At 36.7% G+C, this 16,966-nt stretch overlaps 1 protein-coding gene across 2 annotated transcripts in view; it reads right to left on the bottom strand.

Moving 5' to 3' along the window:
• DHRSX (dehydrogenase/reductase X-linked) overlaps positions 1 to 16,966 on the bottom strand; it is a 485,177-nt gene that overhangs the window by 264,506 nt on the left and 203,705 nt on the right. For both annotated transcript variants that reach the window (XM_043992090.1, XM_043992088.1), the window contains one exon: positions 4,890 to 4,958. In XM_043992090.1, coding sequence (XP_043848025.1) covers positions 4,890 to 4,958 — 69 coding nt within the window. The remainder of the gene's footprint in view (positions 1 to 4,889; positions 4,959 to 16,966) is intronic.

Below are 16,966 nucleotides of genomic sequence, written 5' to 3'. Positions count from 1 at the left end.
AGAGATGTGTTCAATGAATTCACAGTGAGTGACTCATAAGAGTGCAATATGTCACTATGCCTAAGGGTATTTTCCTTTGAAAAGCAATGCTTTAAACCAAGATTGCAGTAGATCTGGAACTCTTACCTGTTAGGTGCCTGAACCAACTGATTATGCCACATATCTTTCTTGAGGTTTGCAAGAATTTCCAAGGAGCAGGTCAAAGTGACCCCTTCCACTCTGTTTGGGAAATTTATTTTCAGCACTACCAAGTACCTTACAAATCCTATCATATAGGGACCTGATGGGATTCTGTTGATACAAGGAACTCCTGATTTAAGAAAATTCCCTCTACCAATATAAACTGGCATCTTCTCTGCAACTGAAAATCTTTGGGAGGTTAAATAACTTGCTCAGGGTCACAGCTACTATATATCAAAGGTGGAACTTGAATTCAGGTCTTCCTGCTTTCTAGACTGGTCATCAATGTGTAATGGCCCAGTCCTCATACCTAGTGATACATTATAGAGAGTTTTTAAATCCTCTACAGATATGAACTAGAGACACTAAAGCATCTTTGCCTGCTAAACATTCATAGATATTCTTCTAGATGAAAAAGGCCTCTTCTCCCATAAAATAACTCATCCGAGCCAGAGAGCTGGTGAAGCTAAAAGCAAAGAACAAAGTGGTACTCCATCCTCTGTGCTGCTTTCTGAACTCTGTGTTCTCTCCTCCAGCTGGATGCTCCTGGCAAGGTGTTGAGACAAACAGTCCATTGCTGGTTGACTCTGTTAGATGTCAAGTTTAGTGATTATACTTGATGTGATCTGATGAAAAGTAAAAACTACTAGAGTACCTGATATGTGATCAAATATTAAAATAGTGACTTCACTGCTATCTTAAGTGAGAGTAATCCTTATAAATTATGAAGTATTTTACACATCAATGGAATCTTGCCCCGAAACTGGCTCTCTGTTTCCTGCCAGGATGGACTTGAAATCTTATATTTTGCAGTTAACTAAAGTTCACATAGGTTTTCAGCAGCCAAACACAAAAACTGAGATGCTTGGACAAGTTGTTTAGTTACTCGGTTTTTCAGTTTGTAGCATATATTTCTCTAACAAATGTAAGTAGTTATTTCAACATGTTTAAGGTTTTGACTTTTTTAGAAAGTGAAAGGTTATATGCAATGACATATTGCCTTCATATGAGTCACATTTTGAAGTAAGCAACTTCCTGTAAACTAGATTTTTAAACTGTCAATTTTTTTTTTGATTGTTGTTTTGGTCCAGACCTATAATTGCAGAACTTCCCACCAAGGAAACCCTCTACCAATGCAAATCTTTTTGGCTGTCCCCTATGCTTGGAATGTTCTCCCTCTGGTCTGACTACTGACATTCCTGGTTTCCTTTAAATTCCAACTAAGATCCCACCTCCTACAGGAAACATTCTCTAGCTCCTCTTAATTCCAGTGCCATCTCTTTGTTAATTATTTCCTATTTATTGATTTTCTAGTCCTATTAATTATTTCTTATTTATTTGAGCTTGCTTTCTATCTGTTTGCATTTGATTGTAAGCTCCTTTAGGCCAGGGGCTTTTCTTTTGCCCTTTTTTTTATCCTCAACATTTAGTATGGTGCCTGGCACAAAAGAAGGAACTTAATAAATGCTACTGATTGATTGACTATTTTGCAAGTGTTAGTCTTGGAGAGATAAATGGAAGGTTAAATTACTTGCCTAGAATCACAAAGCCAATATGTATGTACCAGACATAGGACTTGAAAAAATCTACCAAACTCCAGGCCTCGCAATCAATCAATAGGCATTATTATGGACCAGACACTGTATTAGGCACTGGGCATATATATACAAAGAATGAAACAATCCCAATACCAACAGAATTTACATTCTAATCCACTACAACCAAACTACCTCAAAAATGAAAAAAAAAATGTAAGAAAAAAATTGATATTTAAAAATTGATATTCCAATGTTTTCCTTTTAAAAAACCTATAATAAAGGATCTGACTTTGGTAAAGATGGAATTTCACACTCAAAATTATCAGCACCAACTGTCTTATATCATTCAATAAAAGAAATCTTAATTACATATCTCAAATTCAAGAATAACTATATACCTCACCATGGATACTTTGTATCTTTTAATAGATACCTGAGAAAAGGTAAAATTGACATTGCATAAGTTTTATAAGGGTCCTATCTTATGAATCTTATAATAAGATGATAGAAATCTTGAGATTTCATCCCCTGCAGTGATGGAGGCATGAGATATAGACCTCAAAGTGTTACAGGTTTGGGTCTTTCTCATGGTCCATTTTCTTCACTTTGTCTCCAACTTCCATGAAAATGGTTTCAATTTCAGATAAAGGAGTTCTAAATCAGGGAAGGCTTTTTGGCAAAGTAGGTTTCCTTTGTAAACTATAGAACCATTAACTTGTCATCTCCCAAGCTAACAACAATCCAATAAGGCAGAGAGATGATGCGACAGATAGAGCACTGGGCCTGAAGTCAAAAAGACCTGAGTTCAAATTATGCCACAGACACTTACAAACTATGTGACGTTGGGCAAATCACTTAAACCTCTATCTCAGTTTCCTCAACTGTAAAATTGGAATCATAATAGCACCTAACTCATAGATTAATGAAAATCAAATGAAATAATATTTGTAACGCTCTTAGCACAGTGCCTGTAATGTCATAAGTTCTATATAAATACTTAATCACTTCCCTTCCCCTACCTCTTGGAAAAGAAGAGAAAGACAGAACACTATAAAGTGCTATATAAGTTATTATCTTTTGTGTTGCTCAGAAACAATCACAGTACAATTAGCCAGCCAGAGTAGAGATTTAATATTGCTGTTGTGTCATTTTTCTGTTGTGTCTGACTTTTCATGACCTCATTTGGGGTTTTCTTGGCTAGAATACTGGAGTGGTTTGCCATTTCCTTCTCCAGCTCATTTTACAGATAAGGAAACTGAGGCAGACATGTTAAGTGACTTGCTCAGGTCCACACAAAGCTAGTAAGTATCTGAGGCCAGATTTGAACTCATGAAAATAAGTTTTCCTGACTCCACACCCAGCACTCTGTCCACTGAATCACCTAGCTATCCCTTAGAGTGGTGAACCATTTGGCACACAAAGAAATAGTTAAAGAGCTGGGGAGGTTTACCATAAAAAAATACTTAAGGGGATGTGGGGAGTGGAAAGGTTGCTACTTTCAAGTGCCTGCCACATAGTACTTACTTAATACAGTTTGTTTCATTGAACTGAATTGAAGCAAATGAAGGGCTATCATATAAAAGAATCAGATTAGTTCTGACTGGCCCCGGGGGCTGAACTAGAATTATAGAGAAGCAGACTTAAAGTCTCTAAACTTGCTAAAAATTTAAGTTGATACGAGGTAGAATAAGATGCTCTAATAGGTGGTGGTTTTCCCATCACTAGAAGTCTTCAAGTAGATTGAGAATTATTCATCAAGAATATCATAATAGAAGAGTCATGTCTGTACAAGATGGAAAGACCAATAAGGGACATCTTGTGGTTACTTTTGTTAGCTACATCCCCTAGAAGACTGCACTAACTGGGCAGCTTTTAGAGGATGCAGGATTAAAATGAGGCCAAAAATCTTACTGGGAAGAGTAGGAAGAACATAGACAACATTAGTGTAACTGGAGATTGAGGAAGAAATAGAATAACTAGAGGTAAGGAATGGATTGACCAGAGATGGGAGCAAATGTAGAAGCAATGAGAGTCTTGAGAAAGTTCTGTGTGCTGAGTTGGGAAGCCTAAGAGCTAGCAAAGTGGGATCCAGAGCCATGAGGAGTCCACTACACCTGCCATGAATGACATATATTGTCCCCCTATTATTATGTTAGAGAAACCAATGAGGTTAACTAAGAATGAAACTGGTGTACCCTTAAAAAAAAAACCACATTGGGAGAGATGGACAGAAGCCATATAGGAATGTATATCAAAAGAGTTTGATACACTTTTAACTCCATGTTGTTACTTGCTAATTAATTGCTCACTAAATTAATTAATAATTAGTAAAATAAGAACAACTAAAATAAAATTAAAACTAAGTAAATAATTATTCACTAAACAAATTGCTAATTAATTAATTTTTCACTAAATGCCTTTCTTAAATTTAAAGACATTGGGTTTGGAATAGATATCAGTGAGGGTTCATAAGCAGCAAATTTAAATGCATATTCCCCCAACAGTACTAAGCATTTAGCCAGGTAGAGGAGGGGAGAGAGATGTAGGTAGTACATCTCTAAAAAGTACTAAAAAGGTACTACCACATTACTAAGAGGCCATGGATGACTACATTTGTACAGTGGAATATAGTTTGTTCAAAACAGAATATGTGACCTTCGAGATTCCTTCCAACTCTAAGATTCTGTAACTCCATAGTGGGGGATGGGAGGAAGAGGGACAAAAGGTGTCTATAAATGTAGTGTGTATGAACAGAATGGAAAACTACTAAGCAAATTATTATGTACAAAACATTTAAAGATCATATGATTAATTTTCTTTGGAACATTATTTTTTCTCAAACTATGAGTCCTTATTACATAAGGACCTAATGGTAGATTTCATAGCCTAAAGTAGATTTCAAAGCTGGTTGATGTCATCATACTCTACTTTCCAAGATTCACTGAGTTTCCCAGGGTGACCAGTTGAGTTAATAATGGCACCCTTTCACTTTTTTCCCCCACACTCTGATGCAGGATTTTATTGTTAATGAACACTCATCTTAACCTACATATAAACATTCAAAGTCTCCTTATTCATCCACTTCTTTTGTCCCTTCTCCTCAATGGTGTAAGAAAAATTGTGAAGTCATTTCCATTAAAAAAGAACAGCTATTAGACTATATATGTGTACCTTTGGAGGTCAAAGTTTCTTCCTTTATTTTTTTTACAGCTTCTTGGCCTTCTCTCTCATTATTTCCAGCTTCAAAAAAAGAAAAAAATCCAAATTAGTAGGGAGCACATCACCAAACTGTTAAATATGCTAACTACCTCCAACTATATTCATAACAAAAATGCAACCCTGTATAAAGTATATGGCCCCAACAGATAACACCAAATACCTCTCACTCTCTGGTCTGATTCCCTTACCCAAACCTATACTCACAAAAGTATATGGGGATAGGAGTGTTCCAAGAGAGGAGCTTAGCCATGGGTGGCCACTCTGCTAAAAATCACTCTGAGTCCCAGTTATTACCTTGGCAGACTGGAAGTACATGTCTATATACACAGCTGTGGTACCTGAATTCCCACCAATATACTACTCATTTACATAAATCAATTACAATGACACCATTAACTCTTTTTTTGTTGTTGTTTTGTTGGTTTTTTTGTGCTGTTTTTTTTTACCATTAATTCTTTTTTTATTTAAGTTTTCAACCTTTGTTTAGATAAGATTTCCAATTTCAATTTTTTTCTCCTTCCCTCCCCTCCCTGCCTCCCTCCCCTAGACAGCAGGTAATCTGATATATAACATTAAACATATTTCTGCATTAGTCATGTTATGCAAGAAGAATCTTAGCAAGAAGGAAAAACCTCAAAAAAAGTAAAAGCAACAGCACCAAAAACAAAAGAGATAGTCCAATCAGCGTCCATATTCCACAGTTTCTTTCTCTTTTTTTTTTTCTGGATTTGGAGAGCCTTTTCCATCATGAGTCCCTTGGAACTTTCTTGTACCATTGGATTGGTGAGAAGAATTATTTAATATTGTAATAGAAATGTTAGCTTTAGCAATCAGAGAATAAAAAGGAATTAAAGGAATTAGAATAGGCAAGGAAGAAACAAAACTATCACTCTTTGCAGATGATATGATGGTATACTTAGAGAATCCTAGAGAATCCTAGAGAATCAACTCAAAAATTACTTGAAACAATTAACAACTTTAGCAGAGTAGTAGGATATAAAATAAATCCACATAAATCATCAGCATTTCTACATATGACCAACAAAGTCCAGCAGCAAGAGATAGAAAGAGAAATTCCATGTAAAGTAATGGTAGATAATATAAAATACTTGGGAGTGTACTTGCCAAGACAAACCCAGGAACTCTATGAACACAACTACCAAACACTCTTCACACAAATCAAATCAGATCTAAATAATTGGAAAGATATCAATTGCTCATGAATAGGCAGAGCTAATATAATAAAAATGACAATCTACCTAAATTAATTTACTTATTCAGTGCCATACCAATCAGACTACCTAAAAATTATTTTATAGAGCTAGAAAAAATAATAACAAAATTCATCTGGAAAAACAAAAAGTCAAGAATATCAAGGGAAATAATGAAAAAAATGCACAGGAAGATGGGTTAGTGGTACCAAATCTGGAGCTTTACTATAAAGCAGCACTCATCAAAACCATCTGGTACTGGCTAAGAAATAGAGTGGAGGATTGATGGAATAGGCTAGGCACAGGAAATGAAGTAGTAAATGACACTAGTAATGTAGTGTTTGATAAACCCAAAGACTCCAGCTTCTGGGATAGGAACTCAATATTTGACAAAAACTGCTAGGAAAACTGGAAGATAGTATGGCAGAAATTAGGCATAGACCAACACCTTACACCTTATATAAAATAAGGTCAAAATAGGTACATGATTTAGACATAAGAGGTGATACCATAGGTAAATTGGGAGAGGAAGGAATAGTCTACCTTTCAGATCTTTGGAAAGGAGAAAAGTTTATGACCAAACAAGAGATAGAGAACATTATGAAATGCAAAATGGATGACTTTGATTACATTAAATTAAAAAGTTTTTGTACAAACAGAAACAATGCATCCAAAATTAGAAGGGATGCAGAAATCTGGGAAACAATTTTTATGGCCAGTACTTCTGATAAAGGCCTCATTTCTAAAAAATATAGGGAAATAAATCAAATTTATAAGAATCCAAGTCATTCCCCAATTGAGAAATGGTCAAAGGATAGGAACAGGCAGTTTTCTGATAAAGAAATCAAAGCTATCTATTCCCATATGAAAAAATGCTCTAAATCACTATTGATTAGAGAGATGCAAATTAAAACAACTCTGAGGTACCACCTGACACCTATCAGATTGGCTAATATGACAAAAAATGAAAATAATGAATGTTGGAGAAGCTGTGGAAAAATTGGGACACTAATGCATTGTTGGTGGAGCTGTGAACTGATCCAACCATTCTGGAGAGCAATTTGGAATTATGCCCAAAGGGCTATAAAGCTGTGCATACCCTTTGACCCAGCAATACCACTTTGGGGTCTTTTTCCCAAAGAGATCATGGAAAAGGGGAAAGGGACCCACATATACAAAAATATTTATAGCTGCTCTTTTTTGTGGTGGCAAGGAGTTGGAAGTTGAGGGGATGCCCATCAATTGGGGAATGGCTGGACAAGTTGTGGTATATGAATGTGGAATACTATTGTGCTGTAAGAAATAATGAGCAGGAGGAGTTCAGAGAAACCTGGAGGGTCTTGCATGGGCTGATGATGAGTGAGATGAGCAGAACCAGGAGAACATTGTGCACAGTATCATCAACATTATGTGTTGATCAACTGTGATAGACTAGATTATTCTCACCATTAACTCTTAAACATCAGATATTTTCTAAACAAGAAGGCAAAAGAAATAATCATTATAACAGCAATGCATACAGTATTCATTAGGGAAGAGCATGTAAAAACTTAGAGAAACCAAGCAGTATGGACCATGAGTAGGTAAATACATAGGCCCAAGGCAACTCATAATAAGTATGGATATCTATCCTCTTTTTAAAGAGTCTGAAACATATGATCCCTATACCTCTTTTGAATATCTACTTTACTGTTGGACAAATATGTCTTCTACTCTTCTAGGTATTTCCTGCTATTGTTGGAATTACATCACTTCTGTAAGAAACAGTTCCCTTTAATTTTAAAATATGTAAAACTTTTCAAGTATTGCTCTCTTTTAAAGGGTTTTCCCATTTTCTAGTCATAGAAGACAGTAAAAAGCAAGATAGGCTCGCCTTTGAGTGGTTTCCCCATATCAGGCTATTGCTGTTGTTTTTTATTTGTCCTTCCTTCTCAAAGAGGACCATGACATCTAGAGGTGATGTCATGACTTGCAGTGAAATGGATTTAAATGAGGCAGGGCTGTGCAAAGTAACCAGCCTCACTCTCTCCTCCAGAGCCATCTGGGACCAGTGTCAAGCTATACAATAGGATGATCCCATGGCAAGATACACATCAGGAAAACTGGAAAGGATGTCTGAAGCAATTGGGATTAAGTGACTTGCCCAGGGTCAAGCAACTAGTAGGGTTAAGTGTCTGAGGTCAGAATCGAACTCAGGTCCTCCTAATATCAGGGTCAGTGCTCTAACCACTGCCTCAACTATAGATGACATTAGAGAGAAAGGCAGCCTTTCCCACAGCCAGCTCTTCATCCAGAGCAAAGGATTCTGTTTTTCCTCCAATCAGCTCCATCAAATATCAGAGGTTTCCTCCAAGCAGATCAGTTCCCTGCATTAACAACATAACTTCTCCTTAGCTGGTTTCAGTTTCTATTAGCCTTTCAAGCACTTGGCTTTTCAATCCTATTGGCTTCATTTTCTGTGTTCTGGTTTCTGATATCTCTACTTCTATTTCTCAGTGGTTTCTCTGATCTCTCTTCTGTACCTGGCTACTTTGGTCTCTGATTACTGATCTTTTGATCTGGCTTCTGTGTCTCAAATCAGAATTCCCTGATGTGTAGTGAGCCATTTCTAACTTCAGCTGGAAAACTAAAAATCCACAACCTTGACATATGTGACACAAATACCCTAGTTGGTAGATCATTCTTTGATGCAGTTTCCCAAAAATAAACTGCAAAATACTGAAAACAGTCACATTCAAATTAGCTTCTAGGAAACAATAGACTACAGACATCTCTAATATCAGTGACTATTTCTGCCTCTGAGTTGTTTATCTCTCTTTTAAAAAACACAATTCTATTTTGTTTTCATTAGTACTTTTATTGCATGGATTGTTTTCTCTCAGGTCCTCAGAATACATTTCTCCTTAAGCTGCTTTTCTCTGAGATTCTCATATAAATGTCTGCTTAGCCTGCTGCTTGGTACGTAGTGCTTAATAAATGTTTATTGGCCTCTAGTGCTTTCTTTCAATGAAATAAAATGACTACATAAGAAAGAGCCAGTATTTTACGAGTTATATGTGCGTGTGTATGTATGTATGTATGTATGTATATATGTATATATATATATGTATATAAACATCCACAAAGACATTTTAATTGTATTTGACTCTTTGTGTAGATAAAAGCCTAATAAGAAAATTTAAAACAATATATTTTTTCTTGTTATTTGATATAAATGCTGAAAGTCCACATATATTTGCTACAGAGTAAAAAATAATCTCAGAATTTGCAACTCCACTAGCAATTATCTTGCAAAAGCCTGATAAAACCTTATACCATAATAAGATATAATATAATAAATAAATAAAACATTTATATCAATCTCTAAGAAATAACTTACATTTTTTTGTTTGTTTTTTGGGGGTATTTTTGCAGGGCAATGAGGGTAAAGTGACTTGCCCAGGGTCACACAGCTAGTAAGTGTCAAGTATTTGAAGCTGGATTTGAACTCAGGTCCTCCTGAATCCAGGGCCAGTGCTTTATCTACTGCACCACCTAGCTGCCCCCATAACTTACATTTTATTTTTTAAAATCTTTATTTTCATGTGGTAACAGGAATACATGAAATCCAAAGATAGGTAAGTTTAGATCAAATGGTCAAATGAGATAATACATGAAAAGCTCTTTGCAAACCTAGTGTTGTTATTGACATTTTAGATGTAGTTCATTTAATGGAAATAATGTGTTCCTTAGAAGTTGGTCCAAAAAGATCAAAGAAAGTAGAAAAGGTCCTATATGTACAAAAGTATTTATAGCGGCCTTTTTTAAAATAATAAAAATATTCTTTTTTTCCAGTTACATGTAAGTATAGTTTTCAACATTTGTTTTCATAAGATTTTTAATTCCAAATTTTTCTCCCTCCCTCTCATCCCTCCCCCCTCTCTAAGACAGAAAGCAATCTGATATAGGTTATATAGGTACAATCACATTAAACATATTTCTGCATTAGTCATGTTGTGAAAGAAGAATCAGAACAAAAGGGAAAAACCTCAAAAAGCAAAAACAAATACAGAAGTAGAAACAAGATGGTTCAATCTGCATTCTGAGTCCACAGTTCTTTTTTTCTGGATGTGTAAAACATTTTCCATCATGAGTTCTTTGGAATTTTCTTGGATCATTGTATAGCTGAGAAGAGCTAAATCTATCTCAGTTGATCATCACACAATATTGCTGTTACTGCATAATATATTCTCCTGGCTCTGCTTACTTCACTCAGCATCAGTCCACTTAAGTCTTTCCAGGTTTTTCTAAAATCTACCTGCTCATCATTTCTTTTTTTTTCTTTCTTTTTTTTTTTTTTTTGGTGAGGCAATTGGGGTTAAGTGACTTGCCCAGGGTCACACAGCTAGTAAGTGTCAAATGTCTGAGGCTGGATTTGAACTCAGGTACTCCTGACTCCAGGGCCGGTGCTGTATCCACTGTACCACCTAGCTGCCCCCTACTTATCATTCCTTACAGCACAATAGTATTACATGACATTCATATACTACAACTTGTTCAACCATTCCCCAACTTATGAGCATTTCCCCGATTTCCAATTCTTTATATGGCAGCCTTTTGCAAAGAACTATAAACTAAGGAGGTGTCCATCAATGGCTGAAGAAACTTGGTAGAGAAATGTGATGGAATACTATTTTATTGTAAGAAATTATGAAAGAGATGGTTTCAAAGAAAAGGGGAAGATGTGTATGAACTTATACAGAGTGAAACAAGCACTCAGGAGAACAATGTGTACTATAACAACCTTACTTTGAAAAATGAACAATTTTGAATGACTTAAGAACTCTGATCAACAAAATTATCAACCATGATTCCAGAGGACTTATGATAAAGGAGACTACCCACATCCTCATAAAGAGGTGATGGACTAAATATGAAGAATTGTACAGACATGTATGGACGTGACCTATATAGGAATTTATTTTATGTGAATATTCATATTTTGTTAGAAGAGTTGTTGGAGTTTTTCCCCCATGTTAAAGTTAATATGGGGAAGAAAATACTTGAAAAAATGTAAATAATCCATTTTAAAAGTTAGCCTTAAGATTAATTTTAGTTTTTCCATTAACAACAAAAAAAATTTAGATGCAGTCTCTTGGGGTTAGTTCTATATGAAAGCATGTGAGAAAAGGGTATGTGGAAAGAGAGACAGAGACCAACAGATAGAAAGTGTGTATATGCATCTGTGAATAGGTATGTGGTATGTGTATGTGTATATGTGTGTAAGTGTGTGGGTGGGTGTGATGGAGAGAGAGAGAGAGAGAAAGAGAGAGAGAGAGAGAGAGAGAGAGAGAGAGGCCTTGACTGAGAAGTTCAGTTTCTTGCTTTTAAGCATAATATAGAATGTCTCTAACCTAATTATCTGAAGTATAAAAATAACTCACTTATCTGGCCTGGAAACAGAATAATCTAGAAAATAGCTCTGAACTCTGAAGTAAGCTAGATCATGCAATTTATTCTGCTGAACTGACCTGGACTTCTGAAGTAAAAAGGGTGGGGTTGTCTGCTAGATAACAAAAGACAGAAAATAACTAACATGTTGACTGAGGAGTCAACAGACTACCAAAAACAAAATAAGAGTTCTACACACCTAAAGAACTACCCCCCCCCTTACATACATACACCTTCATAGGGCAGGCTCCAATAATCATTATTCATGATGGATTTTCATATTCAGTATTCAAAAACAGGTAAATTATATTATCTATATTCCCTTTAAGATGGTTGGTAAGTATATAAAACACTTTAGGGAGATTTCTAGCAAAAAAAAATGGTTAAGGTTAAAAAAATGGTATTAAATTTATCTGGAAAAACTCAGATATCTAGAATCCTTCCTCCTCCAATATGTGAATAAATAAATTAGGTGCTACTTCTATTTCCTTTTAAATGGCCTGATTTCTATGCTAAAAGCTTTTGAAAACATAAACCTGTTCAATGAACAACTAGACCCCAAAAGAAGTAATTTTTTAAAAATGGTATCTACCTGGATGTAGGTCTCTATAAGTAGCTGCAGGGCTCATTCCTTGGCTCTGTTCTCTTCAATATATTTATCCATGACTAGGATGAAAACAATCAGCCCATCATCAAGACCTCACTGGCACTCTACATTATTGCCACCCTCTAGGAGGCAGCTAGGTGGTTCAGTGAATAGAGGAGTGAGCCCCTCTATTCTATAGTCAAGAAGACCAGAATTCAAACCAGACCTCAGATACTTACTAGATGTGTGATCCACTGGAGAAGAAAATGACAAACCGCTCCATTATCTTTCTCAATAAAACCTCATACAGGGGGGCAGCTAGGTGGTGTACTGGCCCTGGATTCAGGAGGGCCTGAGTTCAAATTTTACCTCAGACACTTGACACTTCCTAGCTGTATGACCCTGGGCAAGTCACTTAACCCTCGCTGCCCACAAAAACAAAAACAAAAACAAAAACACCTCATACAGGGTCATGAAGAGTTGGACATGACTGAACAACAGGATGAAAATAAATATGGCAGATTTATCAAATATGTGGATAACAAAATCTTAGGGATGTAGGTTAATATACCAGATGTGAGAGTCATGACCCAAAAACATCTAAAAAGGCAGAAGTATAATGAGCAAAATTTTCTAAAATAGCGTTTGTTTTTTAAAGGGAGTTTATTCTTTGACTGTTTCATTAATTCTTTTTTTAAAACAAATATATATTTGAACCCTTCAACTGACTTACAGCATGGGAGTTTTTCCACACAATAAGGTACCTACTGTTAAAAGAAGCAATCCTTTAATTTACTATTTTATTAAGTACCAATTTAAGCAAGCCTACCTTTAAGTAAGCTAAAGTAAAAAGGACACTAAGGTTCAGAGGAAAATGCAAGATATTCTTGGATAATAGTAGCCAAAGAATCCTGGGCGGGAGGGGGGGGGGAGGGAGGCAGGAAGAATCAACTCCAATAGCAAGAAAATGCAGATGGGTCTCATTTGAGGCACTTGAATAGAGGTAGATTTCAACAGAAGCCCCTTTTCTGTAAGCCTCTTGTCTGTAGCCTAACATTTCCCAAGTTAGGAAGATCATCCTTTATTTCTTAATACAATCACTACCCCCCTTTCTTGCAAAATTTTTGATCATTGGGGATGAAGGGGAATTGGGGGGTATAGTGAGGGTAGAGATTAATCAAGCCCAGACCCACCTAATTGTTATTTCAAATCTAGTATTGGAATGCTTCTTTGACCTGGGGCTGGATGGATGGCAAGGCAATAATGGAGCAAGACTGGTAACATACTTCTATGAATAAGTACTAATGAATGAAATCTTTCAGAAAAGTGGTCACTGCTTCAGGAAAGTATATCTTGAACTGTGTTGGCCAAACTTTCCAGGACTGATCCATCAGGACAGCTTTGTTGCATTTGAGATTGCAGATTACAGCCCTGATGGTAACTAGCATAATCCAGTATTAAATTAAACCTCCACAGAGGCTATTGGAACTCCATAGTTGGCAAGGTTATTGTTTTGGTTTGGTTTGGTTTGGTTTTGCTTGGTTTGGTTTCGCTTGGTTTGGTTTCATTTGGTTGGATTGTTTGTTTTATCACCAGGGCCTTCAAAAGTATTGCAGAAAAGTTCAGTTGGCTGGCCCTTGGCTATCATGAATAATGTGACACACTGAGCAGAAAGCCTGATGATCATGATTCCAGGTTTGGCCCATTGGAAAGCCCTATGTCCCCAGGTACAAGTACACCTATACATTGACCAAGAAGTTAGCCAATTCTTTGGGGCCTCAGGAAAACTTTTTCAATGAAAAAACAGATCCAAAAAGTAGCAACTAATGGAAATTGTGTCAACTTGCATGGTGGTCTCTAAGAGAGGACCTCAGCATTCAGTCCTTAGGCCTGTTCTGATCATATTTTGATCATTTCTCACATTTCTCACTTTGGGAATTCTGTAATTTTTTCACCAAGCCCCAAGAAGTTTATTATTGGGGGAAAAGTCTTATCATCCTGTAGTCATTCCATCGAGACTCTGCCTCATCACCACCCTCAGTCCTTCTGATTGAAAAATGGAGCCATGAACTCCAAAACCTACATTTAAAGAGTGAGCCCAGATCAGAACATCTCATTTCTCAGGGCTGCACTTTGGGGGGACTTCTCTGTCTTTTCCTCCATAATCCCTTATTAGATACTTTTCCTTTTCAGCTTACTTTTGTGTGCTGTCTTGCCCCACTAGATTATAAGCTTTTTGAAAACAGGAACTTTCTTTTTTTATACATATCCCCAGCACTTACCTGGCTCATAGTTGGTGCTAAACAAATGTTTACTGATTACCTGATTAATGACTTTGATGAAGACATATATGGCAAATTTATCATATTTGTGGATGATTCAAAGGTGGGAGATCAAGATTAATTTAATGGATGTGAATGTCAGGACCTCAAAAGATGAATAAAAGCAGTAGTACAATGGGCTAACTGTAACTAGCAAAAAATGTAAAGTCCTTCACTTGGGTTCAAAAATAACAACTGCACAAGTAGATGGGGTGTAAGAATCAACAGTGGTAACATAATAGCCACAAAGGAAAGGAGATTTTTCAATCTCAATATTAATAGAAATCTAGTGTCCAAAACAAGGATAATCTGACTCAGTGAAACCTCTCTGGAATCCTGTGCTCAACTTTGCTTGTCAATTGTGGGGAAACACATTAGCTATTAAAGGCAGCCATCCTTGGCAATACCATGATTAACAATTGATACCATCCAGCTATGTGGAATGGGGAAGGGGAGAGGAAGAGGGAAATGGAGGATAATATCTCAAATTTTAGCCATGCCTCTTAATGTTATAATAGGGCTCTATTGAATTATGGAGACTATACTGAGAAGGTAGCTTTATGTTTATTAATGGAGCAAGACTTGTGATTCAATAACAAATCAAAATGACTTATCTGAAATTGTTTTTCTCTTTAAAAGGGAGGTAACACTGATCTTGAGATAATAGCCCTGGCATATATGAGCTAAGGAGAAGGGAAGTAGTAGGTTGGACTTTGTTCAAACATTTGCTAACCACTGTAAGGAAATAATGGGCTTTTTGCCAACTCCCAAAAGTCCCAGATTGATTTGGACTGATTAGATTGACTGAGAGTGATTGACTTTCTCATTAACCTACTTAAAGTTAATTCAGCTGAAATAATACCTGCCTGACTCTAAAGAGGGTATTGGTCTCAACTCACCTCAACGTGGGATCACCCTCAAGTCCAGTGAACCAATGGATTTGGGTGACACTAGCCAATTAGCTTGAAGCAGTGTGTAAGTACTGCCTCTTCCGGGGACACAGGAAGGGGCTTGGATAAACACAGTTCATGTCTCCAACAGCCATGTGGAGGAAGACTTGGGAGAAGAACTAGGCCAGGTTAAACTCTTATCTCTCCTCTAGGGTAGATAAGTTTCTTAACTTTCTGAACTCCACGTGTTCTCTCTTTACTCTTTAATAAATGCTTAATGTCAAAACTTGGTGCTAAAGTTTCTAATTTATAAGTAAACCCTAGGTAGTTTTCCCTACATTTGGGACAGGAATAAGGCAACTATACATTTAGTTTTACTCATCACACCATCAATTATATGCCAGACACTTTGCTAGGCACAGGAGATAAAAAGTCAAATATGAAAAAATTCACTGCTTTCAAGGACCTGACATTCTATCAAATGGGAAGAGTAGTGATATATCATGAGACTGGAAGTATAGATTGGGAAAAGCTTATGAAGGGATTTAAAAAACAAAAGGGAATAAGATATTTTAAAAATATGTTATCCTATGATTTCAGAAAGGCCTGGAAAGACTTGTATGAATTGATGTATAGTGAGTGTGTGGGACAATTATGGATTTGAGTCAGATTAAACTCTGAGGATGGAGTATGAAAGATACCTATCCCCCCCCCCCAGAATAGCTAGCCTCTTGCTTTGCCTAAAAGTTAATTGCTTTGTAAAATTCTCACTGTCTCCTTTAAGTTTTATTGTTGAGATAATGGACTTGGGACAGTTCTGTAAACTTTGGGGATGGGGTCTGGGAGATATCCAGTCCCCCAGTAAGTTTTATTACTTGTCACAGTTCTAACAATTAGCACTATTTACTTTACCTCTGCTTAGTTCCCACATGCCAGCTACACCTTAGTTTATGGCCTGTAATAAAAAACTCCCCTCTCACATGTCAGAATCCCAGTCCCTGTCATGGATTAATTGCAGTCAGATAAGGGAGTGATTTCTGCCTCCCTCTTTCTTTGACATTCCTCAGACTTGTACCCCTTCCCCTTCCCTCTTTGTTCTTGGACATGTCTCCATACATGGATCATGAGCTGGGTATGCACCTTGGGTAAGACAGAATTGGATGCTAGATTGTGAGCTCATCCACCCTAGGTGTATGTGGGGACAGTCCTTTTCAAGATTACTATAAAAACCTAGAGGATTGGGCATATCTTTGCAAGACTTCAATGTGTAATTGGGTTTTGCCCGTCCTCATAAGGATGTAATAAATCTGTCTCTGCTTGACGTGGTGGTCTCCTCGAGTTATTTGGGTAAACTGAGGCAGTTTGTCCCAAACAGTGAGTGAGAAGAACCAAGAGAAGACACACAGAGTGCACAGAGACAGCAATATTGTTTGATGAAGAACAGGGAATGACCTAATTATTCTCAGCAATACAATGATCCAAGACAATCCCAAAGGACTATTGAGGAAACATACTATCCACCTCCACATAAAGAGCTGATGTTGATGGAACACACAGAAGCATGCTATTTTTCACTTTCCTTCAATTTTTT

This window comes from Dromiciops gliroides, chromosome 3 (genome assembly GCF_019393635.1).
Source record: "Dromiciops gliroides isolate mDroGli1 chromosome 3, mDroGli1.pri, whole genome shotgun sequence".
Taxonomy (NCBI): Eukaryota; Metazoa; Chordata; class Mammalia; order Microbiotheria; family Microbiotheriidae; genus Dromiciops; species Dromiciops gliroides.
This window is presented reverse-complemented; position numbering and strand designations above follow the sequence as displayed.